Source organism: Scomber scombrus, chromosome 19 (genome assembly GCF_963691925.1).
Source record: "Scomber scombrus chromosome 19, fScoSco1.1, whole genome shotgun sequence".
Taxonomy (NCBI): Eukaryota; Metazoa; Chordata; class Actinopteri; order Scombriformes; family Scombridae; genus Scomber; species Scomber scombrus.
Window position 1 is genome coordinate 17,517,278 of NC_084988.1, and position 16,545 is coordinate 17,533,822.

General features: G+C 40.2%; 2 protein-coding genes across 3 annotated transcripts; one reads left to right on the plus strand and one right to left on the minus strand.

The window, feature by feature from the left end:
• Positions 1-321: 321 nt before the first annotated feature.
• mthfd1b (methylenetetrahydrofolate dehydrogenase (NADP+ dependent) 1b) lies at positions 322-12,559 on the minus strand. Of its 2 annotated transcripts, none has more exons than XM_062439708.1 (28): positions 12,363-12,559; positions 10,065-10,149; positions 9,719-9,778; positions 9,578-9,631; positions 9,356-9,492; positions 9,093-9,193; positions 8,857-8,993; positions 8,270-8,381; positions 8,036-8,163; positions 7,543-7,640; positions 7,147-7,320; positions 6,313-6,449; positions 6,155-6,201; positions 5,949-6,056; positions 5,787-5,861; positions 5,592-5,694; positions 5,418-5,494; positions 4,612-4,752; positions 4,458-4,526; positions 4,211-4,322; positions 3,871-4,010; positions 3,477-3,518; positions 3,129-3,229; positions 2,396-2,573; positions 2,051-2,158; positions 1,760-1,912; positions 1,123-1,236; positions 322-1,026 (listed from the first exon to the last, which is right to left on the minus strand). In XM_062439708.1, the coding sequence occupies exons 1-27, from the start codon at positions 12,398-12,400 to the stop codon at positions 1,147-1,149; spliced, it is 2,805 nt and encodes a 934-aa protein (XP_062295692.1). In that variant the 5' UTR covers positions 12,401-12,559; the 3' UTR covers positions 322-1,026; positions 1,123-1,146. The 2 variants fall into 2 exon arrangements, with proteins under 2 accessions (XP_062295692.1, XP_062295691.1); XM_062439707.1 differs by having other exon boundaries at positions 322-1,031; positions 12,363-12,558.
• A 319-nt stretch (positions 12,560-12,878) lies between these two features.
• On the plus strand, positions 12,879-16,212 carry c19h14orf28 (chromosome 19 C14orf28 homolog). Its single transcript, XM_062440296.1, has 5 exons — positions 12,879-13,059; positions 13,340-13,864; positions 14,088-14,177; positions 14,264-14,398; positions 16,029-16,212. The coding sequence occupies exons 1-5, from the start codon at positions 12,974-12,976 to the stop codon at positions 16,210-16,212; spliced, it is 1,020 nt and encodes a 339-aa protein (XP_062296280.1). The 5' UTR covers positions 12,879-12,973.
• Positions 16,213-16,545: the final 333 nt, after the last annotated feature.

A 16,545-nucleotide genomic window follows, 5' to 3' on the forward strand; every position in this document is an offset into this window, starting at 1 on the left:
CCTACACAAAGACGGAAATAGGATATTGATTAACAAAATATTACACCATCATAATGTCATCATGTGAAATGCATTTTAGAAACAATTTCATGATTCATTTGCAAATTTGATTTGGCATCAACTTCATTTCAAATCAGCAGGCATCACTTATCACTTATATCACCACAGGTATACAGTAACTACATTCAGTCTATCACATGTCCTACCAAACATACTGATAATAACTGTAGAGAAAAAGATGACTAAAGATTTCTAAGAGCAGGGACAATAAATACAGTAGGAATACATGTTTTAAAAAAAATAGAGAGACAGAGATCGATGTGTGGGTTTCCATCAAGGAGATTTAATTCCCAGGAAAGTGAAAACAACTGATTTACAACATTAAGACAATGTATTTTCACATCAGTGCTGATTGGCTCAAAGTTATACATGTTAGAAATATTTAATTAGGATTGATGACAGGGAAAAATCAGACATTTGACAGGTAATTAGACAAGATCGCACAAAAAAATTACAAAACATTTTCTAAAGGCAGCATTAATTTTGTGTTACGATTTATTTTATAACCGTGAATTTATCTCAAAAGGCACAATTTATTCAGTTGATTACTAATGACAGTGGACTGAATTCAATGCTCCTGATGTAATGCACGCTAGTGGTTAATACATGAGTCCATATCTAAAACTTAAGAGTCATTGGGGGTTCTGGGATGTGAAAACATAAACAGGGCTAATGTTTTTGTGCAGCCAGCAATGTAACTGAATGAAATTCAACAGGACACATAGTTCCCCCCCTTGCAAAACGCCTTTCACAGATTTGCAATGTCAGGATGATAAACAATTCTGTGACTAAGTTCCTTGATTTACCCATCAACAGCCTTCTGGGCAAAGAAAATCAATTATTTACAGATGTCAGTGGCTGAGTGAAAAAAAACAACAAACAAAAACAGCCCCAGCAGATGATCCAGATCCAGTTATTACAGTAGTCCATCACATTTCATAAAGACTTGGTAGCTGGGCCTGCTCTCTACACTGAGACAAAAGAAACAAAAAGGTAACATATTAATAGTCATCATATATTCCTGCCAACTCCTGTGTGAGAAGTCTTAGCAGCTCTTCTTACCATGCTACAGAGCAGAGCCTTGTTTTAAAAGAGCCCATTGACCTGCTCAGTCTCAGGATCCAGGTCAATATCATAGAAACATGGCCTGGTGGGCAGACCAGGGATTGTGGGCATCTAGAAGGAAGACACACAGGGACAATTTATAGTGATTACAAATTATTGACAGTAAATTAAACAGTATGTGATGTAAATGTAGGCCTTTCATGCACTAATATACTGTACACATCTCTGGTGACATGGAGACTCATTTGACTATCATTGCGTTTAAATTAAGAAATAAGCCATCTCTCCCACAGTAATATTAGAACACACTACTAGTTTATTTCAACAGTAGCAGGTGAATCTCTAACAATCACAGTTGGTGACAAATTACACAAATGCATAAGAAAACCAGCCATTTACTGCACAGACTGATTACCACAGTAAGTGCCTGCAATACAGCTGGGTTGAGTAGTAGTAGTCGTGCTTTGTTTTTGTCAGGGGGATACATCCTGTAAGGATCACAGATGAATGTAGAAAGTCAAGTTGTGTGATGGTGCAGAGCAGTAAAGAATTACACCCTTGGCTCTCGGAGATAACAACCTGTGTCAATTCTGTGACAAGGAACTGTTTGTTCTATGCAATTAAAAACTCTTACCGTCCCAACCAGCGGGAAGAGAAAGCCAGCGCCTACACTAGCACGGATGTCTCTGATTGGCAGGATGAACCCAGTGGGCACACCCTTCTTGTCTGCCTCGTGAGAGAGCGACAGGTGTGTTTTTGCCATGCACATTGGCAGATTGCCGAAACCCTGAAGGTAGACACGTAGATCAAAAAGTTAATTTACTGGATCTTTTACAAACATTCGTTAATTACACCTCAAGGGACAGCAGCAAGCAATAAACAAGTCTAACAGGACAGTGAGAAACGTATAGACTAGAAGACGTACCTGTTTGGTGTAGAGCTCAACCTTGCGTTGGGCCTCCGGGAGAAGCTCAATATCATCAGCTCCGTAGATTTTCTGGGCGATGATTCGAATCTTATCAGCAATAGGGAGCTACAATGGAATTGGAAATATACACACGACCGTCAGTGTAGTCCTTCAGTTGATATGCATGTACATGAATGCCAAACAGACAAAACCAGTACATATGCAGTTCCTGATTTGAGTTTACATGAGGTTATTTGTAATTATCTTTACTTCCTTGTGGATAAGGACATTATTATTATCTTAAGGTAGATGGCTGATAGTATTATTGACAGTAAAGTTGTTGGTAAAGTTGAGGGCACGTACCTCTAAATCATAGAGGAATTTGAAGCTGTTGGGAGCCTCAGAGGCCCTCTGGACGGCCTGACCCAGGGCCACTGCGCCAGCTCCACCCTCGGCCCAGTGGGAGCAACTCACAGCATCAAAGGCTCCGGCAGCTTTGGCCATTCGGCAGACCAAATCCAGCTCGGCCTCGGTGTCGGTCCTGCAGGATGGGTCAACACAAGTGAAAGCATGAGAGATAAACAGGGAGAATATTCCCATACATGAGGGTCAAGGGAAATAAACAGGCTTTTAAGAAAGCAGGAAGAGGTTATTTAAGGAAAATACAAGAAGAACGTGACAATTCATTTCTATCACTACTTTTTGCCTCATCTATTTATTTACACAATTTCTTTCTGACTCAAACAAGGGAACTATTTTTGAGATACTGATGAATCAGTAAATGTTGCCATTCAGCATAATACATTCAAATATGTGTGAAAAATGATTAAAGAGAAAACTGATTCACAATCACAGAAAATTACGATTTAAACCATTCATTGATTTTCTTGGGCCATTTGGAAGCACATCAAGCTATAAAAATGACATTGATTAATTATCTGTGGTTTGTCAATACAAATGGCCCGTTTTTATCCTTTGTTAATATAAAAACATGAATTAATGCAACTTGAAGTGGAATAAATTTCTCTTTATCGTCATTTGTTGTTGCGGTTGTCTTTTTAGTCCATTTGCTACCATGCCATCATCCTTCACTTACTTGAAACCATTGACAGCAACCACCACAGGCACGCCAAAGTGTTTTGCATTCTCTATCTGCTTCCTCATGTTGCTGCAACCCTTCTCCAGCAGCTCCAGGTTCTACACGTAGGTACGCAAACACACTTTTAGATTAACTTGTGAGAAAGTATTCATGAGCAGTAATTCTGAGTCCATAGAAAAGTTTTATGTTGATGATTATAATGTTTACTGCATGCTTAAACACACACAAAGCTGTTAAACTTGAGTTGCTGTTCTGTGCTACATGTAATGCACATTTGACCAAACGTTAATCAGCAGCTAATCAACAGAAAAAGTCATTTTTTGACATTTGGCTCTTCTTCATTACCTGCTCGATATATTCCTTAGGCAGTGGCATCCCAGCAGTCACCTGAGCAAAAAATAATAAGTACAAGAGTGAGCTCATCAAATCTTACACAACAGAGACCATTCACATGGGTTTTTTTCACTCAATTGTTTGCTTCAGGATTATTAAGAAGCAGTGTGAAAATAGGACAGTATGAATAAGTTATTTGCTCTGTGACATCCACTCAGCAGGAAATGTAATTACACTCCCAGCAGTGCAATGTCATTCACTGCAGGGCATGCACAGGGAGAATTTATTGTGATTGTGTGAATGCTGATGTTCAGAATTTACAGTGGGGAAATGTGAAAGTAATGCAGAAAGTCTCTTATGTAATTATCTTGTCATTTGGAAGTAGTGGAAAACTCGGAAAACTCACAGTTGGTCCTCCTCCGTGCATCTTCAGGGCTCGGACAGTGGCCACCAACACCACCACATGGGGTCTCAGGCCTGAGTAGCGGCACTTGATGTTGAAGAACTTCTCCATGCCAATGTCAGCGCCAAAGCCAGCCTCTGTCACTGTATGGCACAATCCACAACAGTTGTGAGACAAAGTGAACAGGAACAGAATCACAGCTTTAATATCTGCTACTCACAATCAACACAAACAATACAAGCCAATTATTTACTGCAGCACTGCAGTGCTAGCCCAGGCACAAATAAATAAACATCAATAAAATAAAAGGTACCATTAAGCGATTCTTTTCAACTCTACTCACCTACAAAGCCCTCGGGTCCAACAAGCTTCAAAGCAATTTTATCGGCTATGATGGAGGAGTTGCCATGGGCGATGTTGGCAAAGGGGCCCGCGTGGACAAAAACAGGATTTCCCTGTGGATTTAGATGACTTACATGTGACACAATGTAATTTCTCTAGCGGACACTTAGGTTTGGGTAACAAAAGATTGAGAGAAAATTAAAACTTTGACAGCAAACTTTGGAGCATGTGTGTTGAATTTAACTAACCTCCAGAGTCTGCATCAGGTTTGGCTTGATGGCATCTTTCATTAGCACAGTCAGAGCACCACACACACCCTGTAAAGAAAAACATTTTATCGCACAGACAGCTTCATTGCAAGTGGAATAACATATACAGTTTATGAGTCCTTAGAGCACTGACCAGATCCTCAGTGGTGATGGGCTGTCCACTGCGGCTGGTGGCCACGACCATCTTGGCTAGACGCTCACGCATGTTCTCCAGGCTGCTGGTGAGGGCGAGCACTGCCATGATTTCACTGGCCACTGTGATGTCAAACTGGGCCTGGAAGACAAGGAGGACACCACAAAGTTATATTCCTTCATAAGTTACAGAATAGTTGCTCATGTTAGGCCTCTGCAATATCTTCATATTCGAGACTAGATATCATCTTTGGATATTGTAACACTGTGATATGTCTTACGTGTTTTCTTTTCCTGGTTTTATAGGCTGCATTACAGTAAAATGATGTACTTTCCTGAACTAACCAGACCAGTTTTAGCTGTTCTATTATTTATCTTTACCCAAATTACTGATATTTATATAATCAATAATTGTGCAAATATTTTGTGAAAGCACCAGTAATTATCACTACAATATTGTCATTATCAATATCTATATCAATATTGAGGTATTTGGTCAAAAATGTGATATTTGATTTTGTCCATATCACCCAGCCCTAATGTTTATTTTGTATCATTATAGTAACAGAAGCAAAACTTCTGTGGAATTTTGCAGCAAACTCCTCAAAATTCTGTCTGGTTCCTTATTTTAATGCAATGCTTAAACTAACTAAGAGCAGAATTTTTGTTTGATTATGGCATCTTTCAAATGTTGTGACCTGTCACAGTGTGTTTTTGATGTACCACTGGTGGGCGCCAAAGTTAGATATTGACTATGGTGTACATGTAACGGACTAAAGAAACCCCTTTGTGGATCTTTTCTGTTACCTCTCTAGTGTATCCCTTCTCAGTAGGTGCCTGGCCAATTGTGATCTTCCTCAGGAATCGATCATTGGTATCCAACACTGAAATGGCACACAACAAAAATATTTTACAAAACATAAACAAAGCCTGATCGATATACTCACATAAGTACAGCAGATCTACAGCAGATGTTCCTACCTCTCTGCCAGGTGACAGAGCTTGGGTCAATGTCCAGACGGGCAAAGCGGGTGATCTCTTCCTCAGTCAAAGTAGCAGGATCTGTCTTCTCTATTCCCAGTTTCTTAAAAAGTAGAAAATCTAAATGTCAGAGGTGCTCTGTACCATAGATTGTGAGTTGAGTCAAACCTATAACTCTATGAAGTGATCACTTACTTTAAGTCTGTTTATCTGGATGGGGGAGAACTTCCTCTCTCCTCCACTAAGAGGAACCAAGCGATTGTACAGAGCCTAAAAGATGTACACAGAGGCTGATCATGATTACCTTGTAAAAAGTGTAATTTTTTAAAGAAACTGCTGACTAAAGAGAGTACTCACCTTGTCAGTTTGTGTGGACTCGTGGAACATGCGGGCGTCGATGGCAGCAGCCGCTAAGTTGTTGGCAGCCGTGATGGCGTGAATGTCACCAGTGAGATGGAGGTTGAACTAAAATGAACCGACTTGTTAATTCAATGCAAATATCTCTTTGCATTTTTATAATGAAAGTACAGTATAGTGTCTAACTTGAACCAGCAGTGCAGTACCTCTTCCATTGGAATGACTTGTGAATATCCACCTCCTGCAGCACCACCTGCAGACACAAGAAAAAATATAATGAAGATAAATATACCAGTACAGACCTAAAGTTTAGATTACAGCAGTTTGTAACATGAGCATCCTGTCACTGAGTGTACATTTTTACCTTTAATGCCGAAGGTGGGTCCCTGTGAAGGCTGTCGGACACAAGCGAACACATTGAGCTTCATGTGGGCTCCAAGTGCCTGGACCAGGCCGATGGTGGTGGTGCTCTTTCCCTCCCCCAGAGGAGTGGGTGTAATGCTGCAGACAGATTCTTGTCATTACTGCACATATTTACTAGTAGGGTCCAAAATGTGGCACTAGATGTGCAACTTAAACTGAGTATGTGGTGAGAGGTACACATAAAAATGGTCTTTTGCAATTTTGAGTTCTGGTGGATGACAAATGAGAAAACTTGACCACTGTATAAACTGACTGAACAATAAGAAAAATGATTACATGATTCTGGCTCAGTATTATTAGTCTGAGTGCTAGTATTAGTATTATTATTAGTATTTAACAGCTAGTGTGAAAAAAAATCCTATTGAATAATCAAATTATTTGAACGGAATTGACCTGCAAGATAAAATTAGGTCAAGTATCATATTGTGAGAAATTATCTGCACCATTATTAGTAATTTTTGCCATTAATTGGAAACACCAAATTGCTTATCCTAATAACTTTAAACTAATTTCTTTGTTATAATGTGATTATTTTGAAAGATAAGAAACAATGCTAGAAATTTTTCCAAGAAATAAGCAACTGACTTATTTAAATGAATTGTGTAATAACATTACTCTTGTTGAGTAATTTCTATAACTCAAACAGTTCTTGGCAGGTCAGAAAAATGATTTCAAACACTATTGGTATATTATTAACTTAAAACAAAGTCTAAAATGTAGGGAACAACCAAAAAAAAAAACACCCAGAAAAACAAACAGTACACTGACAACATACCCAGTGACCACCACATATTTGCCATCCGGTTGGCTCTGGAGGCGTTTCATGATGTTGAGTTGGACCTTGGCCTTGGTTTTGCCAAAGAGCTCCACTTCATCAGAGAGCAGGCCTACCTCCTTTGCTAGCCGGCCAATGGGCTTGGGCACACAGGAGCGAGAAATCACGATGTCACTGTTGGAATAACACAAAATCACTATTTCATCTGAGCAAAGGAGTTAAGAGCAGGGACTGTAAAACAAGGATTACATTACAATTTTCCCAACGTGAAGCAAATAATTAAAACTAGCTCCTCTCACATGTTGGTTATTGAATTTAACAAACCTTTCATGAGAAGTTAAATGTGCACACTATTAAGAGAGGGGGAATGTGATGCAGGAGGCGGAGGAGACAGACCTTGGCACAGGCTTCTGGAGATTGAGTTTGGTGTACGAAATGTTCCATTTCCCTGGTTGATGGCTTTCCAGGAAATGCTTTGCACTCAGCACTGTGTTCTACACACACACACACACACACACACACAGAGCGTCATTCTTTTATTAGCCAGATTACATGGAACAAAAAGAAGAGTCAATTGTTAACCTAACATACAACTCCCACCTAACATACTTATGCTAGCACTTAAATTACAAACTAAAAAGAATAGTTCAGTTGCAAAAAAATGTTGTTATTAGAACATTGCAGTAAATCAATACACAAAAGCATATGAAAGAGCAGGTATGTCCTATGTCCTGCAGGTTCAATTAACAGTTTAAAAAAAAAAAACACTGATAAAGCTTGTCTGATGATCACTGTGGCATATTCAACAAATACCTGACACTGTCAGGGAAATTCTACTTGAATGAATACTAAGGTGATGTAAAGTTCAAGATTCACAAATGGACCTTACCGCCATCAGCATGGCCACAGTCATGGGTCCCACACCACCAGGCACTGGGGTGATGAAGCCAGCCTGCTCCTTAGCTGAAGCATATTCGACATCACCCACCACCCGCTTCCCACTCGGTTTAGTCGCATCTGGACGACACACAGAAAGAAAATTTGAGATAAATAACACACAATTACATATGAAAAAACGACTGGAAAAAGACTAAACTCGATGAAAAAGTAAGAGGAAGCAAACCTGGAACATGGTTGATGCCACAGTCGATGACCACTGCTCCCTTCTTGATCCACTCTCCTTTTACCATCTCTGCTTTCCCAATGCCAACAACCAGAATATCTGCTTTGCCCACCTGGACAAAAACAACGATGGAAATGAGTTAATTCTTACTGAAAAAGACAATATCACAGATTCTGTGTTTGGCAGATATTACTTCTTACAATACTAAATAGCAATGGCCTAAATATCATACATGCTATTATAGTTTCTACCACTTGGGGGCTGCAAAGATCTATAAGATATGTCCTCACTAACCAGTTGTTTATGGAGCATGTGGAACGTTTCATCAATAATGTCTGCTAATTTGTCAGTATATTCAACAGATGGATTTGTTTATGAGTAACTACATTATCATGAATATGTTCCATGTGATTTTGTACACTCAAAGTATAGAGTTGTGATTCCAAAGATTAAACCAACATCTCACACTGGGATTTTGAGTAGCTGATATTTGCTTTATAGAAAACTGTGGAGAGCTGGTTGCTTGTAAAATGACACAAACCAGATAAGTGGTTAAAGTGTACATGTTAAAGTGTAAACATTTGTACCTCCCCAGCTAGATCAGCGGTTTTAGAGTGACAGGTGGTGACGGTAGCGTGGTTCCACAGCAGCAGGTCGTGCATCGGTGCTCCCACAATCTTGCTGCGACCAATAACCACCGCTCTCTTCCCTGCCACAGACACACCTGTAGAGAAGCGGTTGACGCATTCAGACCATATTCAAAAAGCACAGACTCATTTTACTCGGTGATGCAGCTTTGAGGATATCAAATTGTTGTGTTTACCAGCCTGTCTGATCAGTTCCATGCAGCCATTTGGTGTGCAGGGGATGAAGCAATCGCCCAGGTCTCCACGAGACAGCTTCCCTGCATTTATGCTGGTCAGTCTGTAAATGGACCAAAACACACAAGAGAATTAATTATAAATTAATGATATCAAGGAATCTAAAAAGAGAACTAAAGGAGGTAGAGAGACACATCAGCTACATTCAAAAGAGGTGTAAGCAAACCTTCAAATGAAGCTGATCCTTAGCTTATGTCTTGCTTACCCGTCTACATCCTTCTCTGGGGCCACTGCGTTGGTGACCTTCTCTGTGTCGATCTTGTGGACTGAGTCTAAGGGCAGCTGGACGATGAGGCCATGGAGAGATGAGTTCTCATTCACCTCTGTGATGCTGTGAAGAATCTACAGTCAAACAGACAGATGCATTTACACATTTGTCATTTACTGTGTTCTCCTAGTTTAAAAAAAAAATCAACCTCCTCCTCACCTCCTCCTCTGTTGCAGTCTTGGGAAGTCTCATATGTGTGGCGTTTATTCCAATCTGTACACAAAAAGATTAGAACTTAGAAGTGACTGAAAACAATTTATAGTAGAGGTTAAGTGACGATCAGAAAAATATTTTGTTTACCTCTGCTGCAGCCTTCAACTTCATGCTGATGTAGAGATTTGAATCATCACGGTCTCCAACCTGCAAAGACAAATAGCATCACCCTGCCTGCCTGTATTACAGACATGTGTCCAAAATGGAGACATTAGTAGACACTACTAGTAGTAAACATAAACTCTGTATGCATGCAACAACACACAATGGTGCAAAGTAAAGGACACACACTAAATCCAAAACCTTACCTGCCGACCATCTCCAGGAGCAAGCCATGAGAGAGTACATGGCAAAATAAGCCAATATGAAACACCCAAAAATGTGCTTTTACCCTTTTACGTGATAGTTCTCGAACTTTGCAACTTGCTCTCACCTGTAAAACCACCAGACCAGGTCTGAAGTTGGGGTCCTGCTGCTTCATCTGCTCAACCTCATTCTTCAAGCGCTGCCTCACCTGCCTGAGAAAACACAACAACAGAATAAAGTTTTAAATCTCAGTGCAGTGACTGTTGTACCATACATGCAGTATTACTGCATGGAAAAAGCTAGGATCATATGGTATTAACACCAGAGGTCCAACCTGTTCCATTTCCTTGTAGTGGTTACAGATTTTATGGACATGCCATCTGGCTATCTCATTGTTAAATTGGTAATCATTTTCCAGTCCTCAGTCATCAATCCTGGCTCCAAATGTAAAGCCAGTCCATCAGAATCATTCCAGGATAAACATCTTATCTTCGGTATTTGTCTTTGTTTTATCTTTATGTGTTTAATGGTGGGGAGAATGGGAAACATTCCAGTATTTTATGTTGAACAGATAAGCCACATCTGAGACAAAGATTAGCTCAACTGAACAAATCAAAGAAAGGACATGTAGCAGTGACTCTGAATTACCTGGACTTCAGCTCAGAGCAATTAAAAGAAATCTGAAGAGCCACCGTGTGCCCGACAAAAGCAATAGCCTGATTGCATTTCTTTTGTATTGTTTTAACACAATAACCCACATATCTAATCTACTTTGTTGAGCTGGGTCACTCAAAAAGATGTAAAGCTTGACTGTTGTTTAAATCCTACAAAAGAGATTTAGATTGGGCTTGCAGTGTCTCTGTGCATCACGTGAACTTAGAAATACACCCATGTGATTCCTATTGATTATAGCTGCATGACACAATGGCGTGACACCAATTTGAGCTACCTTTCAAGCAACCTCAGAGTGTTTTTGCCCAAGTGATCCTGCACAAAAGAGCTATCTCGAAGGTTTTGTTTTTTTCAAAAGTCCATAGGGTGCAGCATTAGTCTTGATCCAAAACCATGGATTATCTCAAGGTCTACAAGCCCCATTTATAACACCAGGCATCCCAAGGGCATAATATTAGCCTCTCTAAAGGCTACAGTGAAAAAGGAAGCAATTATACAATACATATTTTAAACAATTTAGTGCAACTAATAGAACAAATTTAACCTGCCTTTGCGGTTTTGTTTTTTAAGCAAACAATCCATATGACCTAAGGGCAGATTGATAAAGAGCAAGATCTGCTTTAGAATTATCAACTCAGAAGAAGAGAGAAAGTAAGTATATATATATATATATATATATATATATCTCCAATGATTACATATTGCATCATAACAAGAATCTTATTCACAATGACAACTGAACAGCCTTTGATACTGGTTACTGATCAACCAAGGCCATATTCCTATAAAAAAGGCTTCCATAAAATATTAATTACTGATATTGATACTCCTGAATCCATAAAGGCCACTTGTCCAGCACAGTCAATGGCATACAAGCTTCAGAGATAATGAATATAAATCCTCCAACTGAAGGAACTGCAAATCTGTGCAGGGGCTGTACAGCCCCTTTGTGTTGCATGAAATAATTACCTAATGAGTTCTGTGAGGGGCAGTTAACAGGGTGCAGGCTGTCATGTCTTGTGACAGACACATGCAACTAAATGTCCTACACTTTGTTGAATTCAGTCAAACTTTGAACTTATAAAAACACAATTTGCAGACTGTACTCAAATGTTAAAAATAATGACACAAGGTTTTTAAACAGACAAGTTTGTTTTCTGAGTGTCATTCCAGGTGTTAGTCAGCCTCACAATCTGAGTTCACTTGAGGGCAACAGGACAAAGATCATATCACTCCAACACAAATACTTACATAATACTGCATGATTTGCAATCATTAATGCCACAGATTTCAATCATTGAAAACTAATGGATTCCCTCCAAACTGCTGACAGTAACTCAAAAAGTAGTATTGCACATTTATTCATTCTAACCTGCATAGCTGTCAGGTAACACATATCAAATGCACCTGTGATTTCTCAGTTGATCTATCTAATATTTATCTAATATTAACCAGGACTATTGTTGGCACACTTCATTCACGTGGCCAGCACCACGTACAATCAATTCATACTAAGTTATTATCAAACGTCTTCCTGCTGCCTGCACCGGGAAGAGCAGTCCCCTGAAATATACAACAGCTGCATGTAAAATGTGCAGAAGACTGACAGACTGCACAAAAGTTGCTTTAAACTAACTCAGTTGACTAGTTAGCTGCCTTGTTAGCCAGCGCAGAGATCCATGCTTCAGGCAAGTTGCGTCTATCTGAATATCTGTGCATTCATTGACGTGCTGAATACAATCTTACTACTTACGCTGAAACCTCTTTCCCGCTTATGATTTGAGCTGGCATCTTTTGGCCTGACAGTCCGTGTTCAAATGGTGTTCGTCCCTGCTGCACACTCAGTACCTGACAACAAGAGAGAGACCGCAGTAGCCACCAAAAACTGAAGTTTATTCAATAACCCGTCAGAAGTTCAAGGGGTGGTGGCGTAGGCTGCATTTACAAATACAGCACTGACGCAAAAAAAATGTCGTGTTAACTTTCAGGAATAGCTACAGATGTAGAACGTAGCCTCGCGAGTGGGCATTACGACGGAGAAGGGTGGGGCTATCAGCAAACTGTCAGCCCTGACAACCAATCATATACCTGCTGTATCACGCTGGAAGAATCTCTCCACCAATAGAATCCCCGCTCTTCTTCGACACCCACAAGAGGTCTTCAGTTGACGTAATTACGCTATGAGTCAGTAGGTGGCAGCACGTACGCACATCTTAGCTTCTCTGTCAACAAATAAATAACAGCAGTGCCCAGATGGGCTCAACTTGTTTACGCTATCATTTACAAATTCGCCAGAAAGTGCCAGAAAATACTATTATTAGTAGTTAGCTTTGAGTCCGTTGACATGAAGAAACACAGAGAGCAATGGAGAGTAGATTCTGCGTTTTGAACGACACTGAAGACCTCCAAACGCAACTCTCAAACACTAAGAACAATTTCCACTTCGACAGGTAAATGAATACCAGGTGCTTATTTACCGTATGAAGCTAGCAGGCATTTGGTGCTCTGTCTATTCCCTGGAGAATATTTATACCGTTTGCGTCATTTTGCGTGGCTTGATTTGCTCCTCTAAGCTAACTCACAGGCATTTGAATAGCCTCTGTTAACGTAGTGCTAAAGTAACAGTCTCTCAAACTGGATGTACACAGGAGTCCAGTCCAAATCCTAAACCTCACTCACACTCAGATCAACTCAGTCTAGTCCTTGACTGACTTATGCATGTCTCTTCAGGTCTAAGACACTGTTTGAGGAAATCCGTGCCTCCATCAACAACAATGACGAAGAGGACCGCTCCTTTTGGAGGCCTGTGCTTCCATGGGGTGGCGTCTTTACCATCAAGGCAGGACGGAAGGCTATATCATGCACGCCTCTGTACGTTAAAATCAACCTGAAAAACACCTGCACCATCGATGGCTTTCTCATGATCCTGTATGTGATCCTGCGGGACAACCAGGGCTTTCCCCAGGAGTTAGCTGTCTTTCTAGGCAAGCACTTTGTGGAGCATTTCCTCTACCTGATGGACTCATGTGACTACACCACAGTGAAGATGCTGTGGATCTGGAGCAGGATGTCTAAACGCCAGTACCGCTCTGCGATCTGCCAGGCAGCACTGGAGATTGACCTGTTTGGCAATGAGCATGAAAACTTCACAGAGAACCTGGAGAACCTCATGTCCTCCATACAGGAGAGTCTGTGCACCAACTGGAGCTGTCCATCCCGCTTCCAAGCATTCATCAAGAGTACAATAAACATCAGGTACACTGCACCCAAGCCGTGTAATATCCTGTTTCACCATGTCAACATTAGCAAAGTATCATGATAACTTACAGATGTCTTTAGCTAGTATATTCCAGTTTTGTACTGCGCTGTAAGAATACCATTCCTCTTTTTTTTTTAAACCAATTGTTAAAACAAGTGGACTTATTTTACCATGTCTTCCCTCTAACCCCTAACCCTAACCCTAACCCTTTCTCTCCAGCCCTCCTCATGAGCTGCCTCACAGAGACCCTATTCAGTCAGCTGTGGATGGGTTCTTCTCCCCCAAACTCCTACTCTGCACAGAACTGGGGTAAGTCGTAAAAAGGATGTTCATCAATGATTAATTTAGTTCAGTGTCATTCCACTTCCTTGACAAATGAATTATTTTTGTAACAGGTGTGATGGCCTAAGAGAGTTCTCTCAGAGGGTTTTCTGCAACGGACCCCCACCCTTTGTCATTCTCAACATGCAGCAGTGGAAGTCAGAGGAACTGTCCTATGTCCCTTACCATCTAGCCCTCTGCCAGCACAGGTGAGAAGCTTCCACAGTGGATACATCCCAATTCCTTCATTTGATTTTTCCTTGCTCAAACTGGAAGTCGTTCCAGTCCACAATCATTGAGGCTGTCTCACTGCACTTATTTTTGCTCTGAAGAGCCATGAGAGAGGATACATAAAAGCAGCCTTTGTGGAAGTCTTTCACTGGCTGACATGCCCCCTTATTGGATAGTCAGCAGTCAGATTGGAGATCAGACTGCTCTGATTCATCACAACATTGCAGTTTTGTATTGGAGTGGATGGACAGATAACGGATTAAACTCAAGTGTATCACCCCCAAGTTTTATATTTTGTTTTCTGATTCATCTCTTGGTTAAACACAGTGCATCTGTGTTAATTGTACCCATATATTGAATGTACAGTATATTTAACCAGAAAAAAACTGGCTTCATTTAGAATAAGCTTTTTCTATTTTCATGATCTGTTATTTCCCCCACTAACTTTCTTTATGGATAAAATTAAACTAATGGAGGGTAGAAGAACATATAATGTAATAAATAATTTCCGGTGTTCAAAAGACACCATTATTATACTCCTAGGAAATTAAATACAAGAGTGGAAAAGGATGAGAGGGTTGGGGGTTATTTATAGGAATGCAGGAAGTGGAGGAGTTGAAATGTAGTCCTGCCAGTAGACAAGGTTCATGTGCCTCTGAGCAGTATAAATACAGAATGCAAGTTTTTATTTATGGCCAGAGATTTGCCAAACAGGCAGAGAGAAGTGTCAGTCTGTCTGTCAGTGATAACTGTGCACCTTTTTATTAGCACTGTGCACATGTGCATGAAACTCGTCAAAAGTCATTACAACTGTTTAAGCTGACTGAGAGCTGATCCAGCTGTGATAAGCACTGCCCTCACCAGAAACAGACATCTCTACACATGACCCTTCACAGGAAAAGACGTTTAACCGTTTCCCTCACTTGCGTCTTTTCCTTGTCTCTCCTTGTATCTTTAGTGGGATGAACACAAGATGCAAGTGAGGGAAACATGGATGCAATGAAGGGAACTGAGATGCCCCCAGTATGTTTTCTTTGGTTTGGCACACAGTAGCAGGCTTTGGTCACACGGGGGTGCAAGTCCCAATCATATTTCCTCTGCACTGACCAGCAGTATTATGGCTTTGTGTATGGTCATTATATTAAAACGTAATGAAAAATTCTCTAGAGAAAAACGCACAAGTGAAGTTTGGCCTGGTTTTTAAGTCAAACAGCCTTTATAAGACTACTAAAAGTGCTTCTGTTTTTCTTGGTCTCAGCTGCTGTGTTATGTGTGTACAAATTGGATAATAGAGACATAACTGAGGCAGGAAAACAGTGTTGGTAGTTAAAGTGATACAAAATAAAAGCAGGATGACTTTCTCCATATCAGTCAAGGGAAATGAGATAGCAGTTTTTTGCTGCTGACTTTACACCACCAACATGATGTAGTGAACAGTTTTTTATTCATTATGCTGTAAAAAAAAACAAAAAAAAAACAAAACCTAAATTCAATTAGCAGCAAAGTAACTGTTAATGATTAATTTTATTTTAATATAAAATGTTTTTCTCACTAGTATTTACACTAACAGCATAAAGAAAATGGTATTAATAACTTTCTTCCCCACAGGTACTTACTAGAGGGTGCCACACTCTTCAACAGGGAGGAGCATCACTACTCTGCAGCCTTCCAGATAGACGGCTGCTGGATGCACTATGACGGTCTGAGAAGTGACAATCTGATCCTGTTACATAAGCCGCCGGAGCTCCTGCTGCTGTCCTCTCTGGTCTACATCCGTGCCTCCGACAAGTGAACTTGTCTTATCTTAACTGGACATACTGATGAACTAGAGTCACAAAAAACACAAGAGTGAAAGTATCAATCTTTTCCTTCCTCTGATTATTTTTTCACGACCATGTGGCATTACTTAATGTAATCATGTTTCTCTTCCTATTAGGATTTTTAATTCATTTGCATCAGCAGTTGAGTCTTTTTGTTAGCTTTAAGATTGCTGAGTGACACGCTCCATTCCACTTGAACGCTTGCAGAAAAGCTTACTGTGCAAAATGAAAATTACTTATTTCTGGGCATGCTTGGAATCCAAGAATATAATGGACTATAATAGTTCTGGGTTGATATGCATAGA